Raw genomic sequence first — 8303 nt, 5'->3', positions numbered from 1 at the left:
GAATGGGAATGATTCTATCTTTTCTAAGTTTTTCTAAATTTTGTACATACCAATTACCAAAAGAAACTTAAGGTAAACTAATGTTACGCTAAGTTAAATCAGATATCTTTCCCTATAGTAATAGTCTAGGCCATCCCTCGAGAACAATGGCAATCTGCTACAAGAAGTCGCGTAGGAAGAAAAAGAAGGGAAATTCGGAAATATCATAAAGTTATGCAGCGTATGCACACGCAACAGTCATAATTTAGTCTTCTTAATCTGCCATAAGTGATCATTGCATGCACATACACTGCACAACAACTAAAGCATTTAAACAAGAACAGGACCAGAAGACAACCTCAAACTGGATTCATAGGGACATCACAAGCATGCAACTTTTTTGGTATTTACCACCAAGAAGCTGGCACCAAAGACATAAAGGAGTAAAATCAGCCCACACATAAGAAAGCAGCCTTCTCGTCCATCAATTCCCTATACAATTCATGTTAGTCATGACCAAAAAAATAAAAGCAAGTAGCTTATAGAATCAAACCCAGTAAGGACGACACTTTATGGATCCACATTCACGCCCATAAAGATCCTTATGTGGTCCATGATCACAGCTGAAGCAGAGGCAATGCCATTATAAGCCCAAAAATGGAGAAGAGCAACAACATCATCCATGTGGGTAAAGATTGCTTTCTGTTTTTCCTCCCCTCTTTCAATTCATCTACTACTTTCATGTCTTCTCCTGTAGACCCCGTAACTTTTCTCAACATGGGCCCTGAACTTTTGTCACGAGATGCCACCTCAGATGCCGTTTGTTCAGAGGCAGCTTGCTCGGAAAGCCGCTGCTGGTTGTACTTGTCAACATACTCGGGGAACATTTTCCTGAATGTTGCACTGCATGCAAAATAGTTAGATTCATCAAAATTCAGAGCAAAACGGCAATTAAATGGACATTTCTTTTCTGTCATGAATGGCTGGTATGAATAACTTACTTCTTGCAATTGAAAGCAAGGGAAGATTTTGCTAAACGTTGCTTCTCTTCAGCAGTAGTGCTCACGCTGCCAGTCGTTGGACTGCTGTCTATCTGCAAGAGAGAAGAGTTAAATGCCCGCAAGAAGGTACTAGCTACGGGACAAATCAATAAGTATCAATTATTTGAATACACACACATGTATAAAAACAAATTGATATATAGAAAGAGCTAGCCCTGGCTCAATGAAGGCTTGTGTCCCACAAAAGTGATGGAAGTGAAAGTGAACTCGCTAGTGGAAAACAAGCATACATCACGGAAGACAATAGAATTCTAACTAATATAAAAAGCCACAGGATACTCACCATGAAGGATAGAAGCCCCGTAAGTATGCTGCATTCACACAGATATTGGAAGAATCAGTTAAAAAAAAAAAAAATCAAGCAGAAATCTACGTCAACTATACTCCTCAGATGACAATCACCGGTGAATAAGCATAAAACCACATTCCATGAGTCAAGCAGCCATTGAAGAAAAAACACATACAAAATCACATAAAGGAAATCCATGAAACTAATCAGTCTGACCTTGATACGGACCACATAGGATTCCAACTTTCTGGATGAACTGCAAAGGCAGCATAATCCACAAAATCAATAAATTGGAAAAATATGGGTAACCCACAAAACTATTTGACTTGGGCTATATTTGGTATCATGATGGACAGGGAGAAGAAAAGGGAATAGCAGAAAAGGCGACATAAATGTTTCATGCAATGTTTATTATGCTAATGTTGTTATTGCTCAACGATGACTACTCATTTTCCTTATCTTTTTATGCAGAGGTATTAAAAAAAAAAAACACTTCCCATCACAATCTCATTCATTTTCTCTTTCCATACCTAAAATTTTGTGAACCAATCAAAGACTTGATTCAACAGATAAAAGAACTTACAGTCACTCATGGACAAGCAGATCTTTTTCTGTGTGATGAAGCGTCCATTAGGTGTAGTCATGCTACATGATTGACCATATAGAATTTAGACAAGATGCCAATCAACAAGATGAGCAGAAGCAAATATGAAAATTGAGTACTATAGAAATAAAAATCACCTGATTCCAGGAGGTTTATATGGATATTCAGGAGGAAACTTGATTTTCCCATAATAATATCCACCTGATAATTAGACCAATATTGAGCATAAATTATAAATCATGGCATTCATCATCACAAGGCACCAAAATAAATCTGAAAACATGAAGTGGTGATAATCAAAATTCACCAACTTACAAACCTGCAAAAGGTGTTCCTTCACTTCCTTCCAACACATAATCTGAGACATTAGGACAGAATAAAATCAATATCAAGTTATCAACCACTTTGACAAACAACTTAAAAATTAACTAGCAGAAATGACCGAATGATCACGTTATGAGACTAAGTATATTCATAATCACATGTGCAGGGACTTTCAAAGCAAAAATAAATGGTATATTATGATTTACAGCTATATATGGTAAGCTAAAAAAGTTGTCTTCATTTACCTACAAAGCACATTTTGAAAATATATCCTCATAAAAAACATGGCTAGCCTTCTTTAAGTAGTGCCTTCCAAAATAGAACTGGACACTTTTTGCCAATAAAAAAGCAATCCCTACTGTGGATGGTCATGAACAATAATCTGAAATTGGCACTCTTTCATCTAATCATATTTCAATTAGCTCCACTTATTTACAGCTACCAGTTCCAATATAATCCAGCATCTCTTTCCTTTTCCTCCTTCCCTCCCTTCCTTTCTTTCTTTTTCATAAAACATGTCCACTTAATTTTACTATTATCCATGCAAAAATGAGACTAATTCATGCTATCTCATTTTTATCCCGTTCTCATTGAATAATTAGTTGTTTTCGTTGTTAATTTTTATAATTAATCAATTTGGACTACAAATATCTGGAAAGTGGCTGAAAACTTGACATCCATCATCATGCTGACATGTTTCAATGCCCAGCTAAGAAAATTGATATTCACAAATTACAGGCCAACTACAATTTTTAGTTTTTACATAAATTCAACATAAAATAGTTTAAGAAAATGAAACACTGGAAGGCAATCTTACGCCACTCAAGTATATCGTTAGGTGATGGATGAGCAACAACATGGGGCACTGGCTCCTGCAAATGCATGATAAAGATTAAGCATTATCCAGTTGACATATTACAAAAATTCCAACATACTTGAAAAAGGAAAACTTTAAGTCAATACATCATAACAGCCAGTGGAGCTCCCCCATATTAAATTACATAGACTAATGAAGGATGCAAACAATTAATCAGAAAATCATATGCATTGCACAAACTTCAGGTATGCAACAAGATAAATGGATGTGTGCCATAAGTACTCACAGTGCTCTACCAGCTATTATACCAAATTATCAATAACAAGTACACTCAAAACGGCAGAAAGAAGAGCTAAACAAACCACAAAACAAGCATAATTGCATAGATACACAGCAAAAGTAGCATGCTAGCACATGCATTACTTCTAAACACAACTTAAGAAGGAAGTAAGATGGTTTACTTTACAAAGAGCTCTATATTCCTTCTGGAGGCGCTTGATGCATGATTTCTCCGCCATTCAACAAATTTTGAACAGTATCAAGCAAAGATCTGCACCGTACTTTATTTCTTTGATCCGAACAATAATCTTAGCTGCCTGCTTAGCACTGATTGAGGATAAAAATATCAATAAAAAAGATAGCAGGTAAGCTAGAGAAAATGACTAAAAGAAATGCAAAAGTTCTCAATTTTTGTTACATTCTTGATTTGGGATCAGAGGGTCAATTCAAAGACATTAACTCAGCTGAAGCCATAAAATTTTTCACAAATCATGAGTTCTATGGGATATTAGAGATGGAGGAAACAGGAAAGGAAACATTCGCTCCAAGTTTCATATGACCTACCATTAGCAACTAAGAAGCATGAAGAACTTATGAGAGATAAATCATAAAACATGACCAATAAGTAAACTTGAAAACTTTGAATCATCACTTGCCACCAGAGACCTATAACAATTTCAATCAAATACACTAGTGCCATTGCTTAAATTTTATAGAATGATAACAAAATAACAGCGCCACCTATTTCCCATAGATCTTTTCCTAGTAGTAGATTCATCGTCCAGCAGTGGATAGCAGAAAATTTACTAAGATCCGTGAAGCATACCAAATTACCCCAATACAAGTATCATTGTACTTTGTTCTGTAAGTAACATAAAATTACGTGACTTTATCTGTGGACTACCAAGTGCCAGAAAATGACAGCAATCCAGAGTCAGCTAGTCTCAAATTATATTACTCCATCCCTTATTATAAGATCTTTTTAACTAAATTACGCAATTTAAGAAAATAGTTAAAATTAGTTAAAAGCAATTAATATGCAGCAAAAGCAGTTTTTTTCCAAATATACCCTTATATATAAATGAATAAATGTGAGAAGGTAATAGTGAGATGAATGAAGAAAGAGAATGCATGAAATACATTAAATTAGAAGTAAAATAAGTAATACTGCATTAAATGTTTAGAAAAAATCAAAGAGGATCTTATAAAAAGAGACAAACCCATTCAAAAAATTAGATCTTATAATAAGAGACAGAGGAAGTAACTATTAACAGCTAGTTAAAGTTTGTTCATTGTATGAAGCCCTGATCAGCCGAAATAGATAATTCTTTCCTCTAAACCTAAGTGATCCACCATTAGGCCAAAAAGGGAATAGAAGCCAGTTATATCTACAGACTCAGATCTGAACGAGAAGCAAAGCTGTCCATCCAGTCACCTTCTACTATGAGTATTGCTGTGTGGGGGTTTTGCTGGCAAAAATGAATAATGTGGAACGGAAAACTGGTTCTCTGGGGGCTTACCCTTGTTCTCAAGTCTCAACATGGTGTTCAACACTATCTCATTGCTTATTCTGATCATTAAGCCCTAAAGGCAAGCAGAACCTAGCAATATCGGCAAACTGATATGCCCAAAAGAGAAGCAAAGATGAACATACCCTGCACATCCCCAAAGACGTGCAGGAAATATAAGTGTTGTGGGGGCCTTTCCGGGAAAGAACGAAATTTTTTTTCTTCTGCTGAACATTGGTTCCTTCGGAATTCATCCATGTCCTCGAAACAAGGCGTTACTTAATTGGACCGATCCTTCCCCAGCAGATCAGTTTTTGAACATGTTTCCAACTTTGACATCTTCTAAATATTTTCCCCTAAAATTTTATACCTTTCTTCGGTTTCTGCAAGACTGCAACTGCCTCATACTCATGTAACTCCACCCAATTATCCCGATTCACAAAAACTAAAGTAAAATAAAATAAATAAAAACATAGGGTAACCGGTTTGTGTGTATAACGAATTTCCTTTTATCTCGAAAATGGACCATGAATTCTACAAAATTTGCCACCCACGAAGCAAAATTGCAAGATGAAACATTAAAGATGCAGCCTTGATTAGACGCCACCATTGATGACGTGAATAAAGAACTGAGAAGCATAAAATTCAAACGAACATACTCAAGTACAAAATCGATCAAAATCAATACAATAGTCAGCAGAGAGAGAAATCAAATAACAGACTTCTTTTGAAAATTGAAAGCTTCAGGCAGAGAAAGGAAATCGAATCGAATTAGGAAAAAAAATTACCTGAGATCTGTGTCTTGCAAATTCGACCTGGTTTCGATTCGAGCAAATAGTTACTGGGAATTCTGGCGTTATCTAATAATTTATTATTTATTTATTTTCCCCGTTTCGAAAGTGGAAACAAAGAGTACCGAGAAGTTGTTGGTAACGTTCTAAAACGGTGGCGTTGAAAATCGGGAGAGAAGGATCCGATCTGTGTCCATCGTTCAATTCAATGTCCCGTGCTTGCTTGTTTGTACACACGGGTCGACGCTGGAGTGACTTTCTGACAAGAAGAAAGCTTTCCTTTTGTTTAAAAGACCATTTTAGCCTTTATTCCCATAAAAAGACCATTTTAGCCTTATGTCTCTCCATCCAAAATCAATTGACCCAAAACAGAGACCACACGGATAATCAGATTGATCTAGTTGCCCAGAGAAAAAAGAGAGCTCCTTTCTTTGTTTTGGCAATGGTCTCTTAATTAATTTAAGCAGTTACACCAAATCAAGATTATTTATAAGCTATTGGTTTTCTAAAAATTTATTAGATTTATTAGATATCCAAAAAAGTAAAATTTAATTAAAATTATTTGGCATCCTTATTTTTAGGAGGTGTTTGGATGGAAACAAAATCATGATTTTAAAAATAATTTTACAGCATACGAAGTAAATATGTAGAAAAATTTATCTCGATTTGCGAAAAAATACTTTTAAAAAATACTGTTAAGCAAACCCAAACACCCTCTTAATACGAGTCACTAACCTAGAATATCATCTCTGAATAGTGTGTTTGCGCGAAGCGATTGGTCCAATTCTAAAAATGGGCATAGTGCCGAAAGATGATTGGTCCCTATCATTACCAACATTAGCTTAGCAATAAGGTTGAACATGAGCGACTTTTCTCCTTAGATAATTGAATAACGACTAATCAGATTATCTCTGTATTAATAATCAATATGCGAATTTCAGGGTCTACTGAAAGACGTCTTTTTCTCGGGTGATTTAAGAGTTGTTAGCACGCATTTAATATACAAATAAAGTAGATACAAATAACAAATAATTTTTGTGTTCTAAAAAATAAATAATAGAACTATGCCATTAACAACACCCACTAGACGATCATATTAATTATTTTTAAACTTCCTGGGAATCAAAAGATTATGATTGCCTTGACTAAATTGATTAATACCTTTGGCCTTTTCCAAGAAAGTTAGAAATATAGTAGGATCACGTGCCTGATCACATGACCTTTCTGAAGTTTCTGTCACCAGGTTCACCAAATCCTAAGGCTAGACAACGCAAAAGGCAGCATGACAAGAGTTGAGCACATGATCAAACAGGCCTCAGATCTCAAACAGATTTCTGCCTCATTGTTATCAGAAAGAATATAAATCGACACCAATCCACTTCACCCTTGTCAATATTTCATCACTAGCACAAGAGACTTGAACCACAATGCAGCAAGTAACAAAAATCATCCAACAAGCCTGTAAGAATCAAAGCCCTCTACCTTTACTACCTACCATTACCAATACCATGAAGTGCCTCAGGTCCAGACCGCTGGCTGCTCTTGCTCTTACACTTTCACTGCTATTATCAACCTGGTCTCCTAGAGTCAAATCTAAGGCTATCCCATCTAAAGAAGTGAATTCTTTGCCCCTCGGCAAGACTTCATCTTCTCAGGCTGCACAAAGGAAAAACCCTTCAAGGCAGGTGGTGGATTCATGTTTCAGAAGGATACCTCCAAGCAAATCTAATCCCACGCAGAATAAGTAACACTTGATAGTTACTGCTAAATTTTCAAGCCTTTCAGTCATACACAGCTATCCAATGATTGACAAAGACCATCTGTGTTTCTATGACAGGTTTGATCCTCTCACAAATGGCGGATAGGACAGCATAAAGGTTACAGCAATAATAAACATATCTGTCCTGTTTCTTTCACTTCTTTTTAACTCTTTCATGTTTAAATTAACATAATAGATGGTTGTACCTGGGGTTTCACCTTTGGACTGTCATTTATTATATATATGCACTACGTTCTGCATTGTATTTAAAGTTTTGATGGCTAAGCTAGTTGAGTCCTTTAATGTGTGTGTGTGTGTGTGTAAATCAATGGGATTCGACATATGTACAAATAGACTGGTATCCAAATGAGCAGAATCACACACACACAACATAGCTCAAAAAGTTTGGTAAATATTTGATAACCTTTCTTAGCTTTACTAGCGTGAATGATAAAGAATATGGTAGATGGATTTGGGAAATACTGTCAACAAAAACTACTTTCTCACCCTGTGTATTCATAGTCTATACAGCTTAGTAAATGATACAAAATTTTATAAGCTGTGAGGTATCGTTCAAACCTTCACGCGCCAGATCTTTGAACCTCTTCCACCATGTTCAATGCCATACTATTCTGAAAAAACCCTGTCTTCCGATCTATACCTCATCTTATGCCTTCAATTTCTTCTGAGAAGCTTCAGACACATCATTTTCTCTTCCTCGTTTCTTCTGCTTCACAGATGCACCATCCTTGTTGAAACTTTCATTTTTCCTATTAGAGCTACCATCATCTCTGCCAATTTGAGCATTTTTTTTTTCTTATTTTTCTGCTTTTCTTTTTTTGATTTTTTCTCTTGGATCCAGATGTGCTCAAAAATGGAGCGGAAGAAGCTA

General features: G+C 35.8%; 2 protein-coding genes across 2 annotated transcripts; one reads left to right on the top strand and one right to left on the bottom strand.

The window, feature by feature from the left end:
* LOC114711959 (ubiquitin-conjugating enzyme E2 34) lies at positions 1-5880 on the bottom strand. Its single transcript, XM_028896398.1, has 10 exons — positions 5650-5880; positions 3536-3680; positions 3075-3129; positions 2253-2291; positions 2071-2134; positions 1913-1974; positions 1546-1585; positions 1324-1351; positions 981-1072; positions 1-882 (listed from the first exon to the last, which is right to left on the bottom strand). The coding sequence occupies exons 2-10, from the start codon at positions 3590-3592 to the stop codon at positions 597-599; spliced, it is 723 nt and encodes a 240-aa protein (XP_028752231.1). The 5' UTR covers positions 3593-3680; positions 5650-5880; the 3' UTR covers positions 1-596.
* Positions 5881-6882: 1002 nt separating this feature from the next.
* On the top strand, positions 6883-8133 carry LOC114711960 (uncharacterized). The gene is made up of 2 exons (XM_028896399.1): positions 6883-7396; positions 7490-8133. The coding sequence occupies exons 1-2, from the start codon at positions 7080-7082 to the stop codon at positions 7515-7517; spliced, it is 345 nt and encodes a 114-aa protein (XP_028752232.1). The 5' UTR covers positions 6883-7079; the 3' UTR covers positions 7518-8133.
* Positions 8134-8303: the final 170 nt, after the last annotated feature.

Source organism: Neltuma alba, unplaced genomic scaffold (genome assembly GCF_004799145.2).
Source record: "Neltuma alba isolate B1F8T4 unplaced genomic scaffold, ASM479914v2 tig00011323_pilon, whole genome shotgun sequence".
In the NCBI taxonomy this organism is placed as follows: domain Eukaryota; kingdom Viridiplantae; phylum Streptophyta; class Magnoliopsida; order Fabales; family Fabaceae; genus Neltuma; species Neltuma alba.
This window is presented reverse-complemented; position numbering and strand designations above follow the sequence as displayed.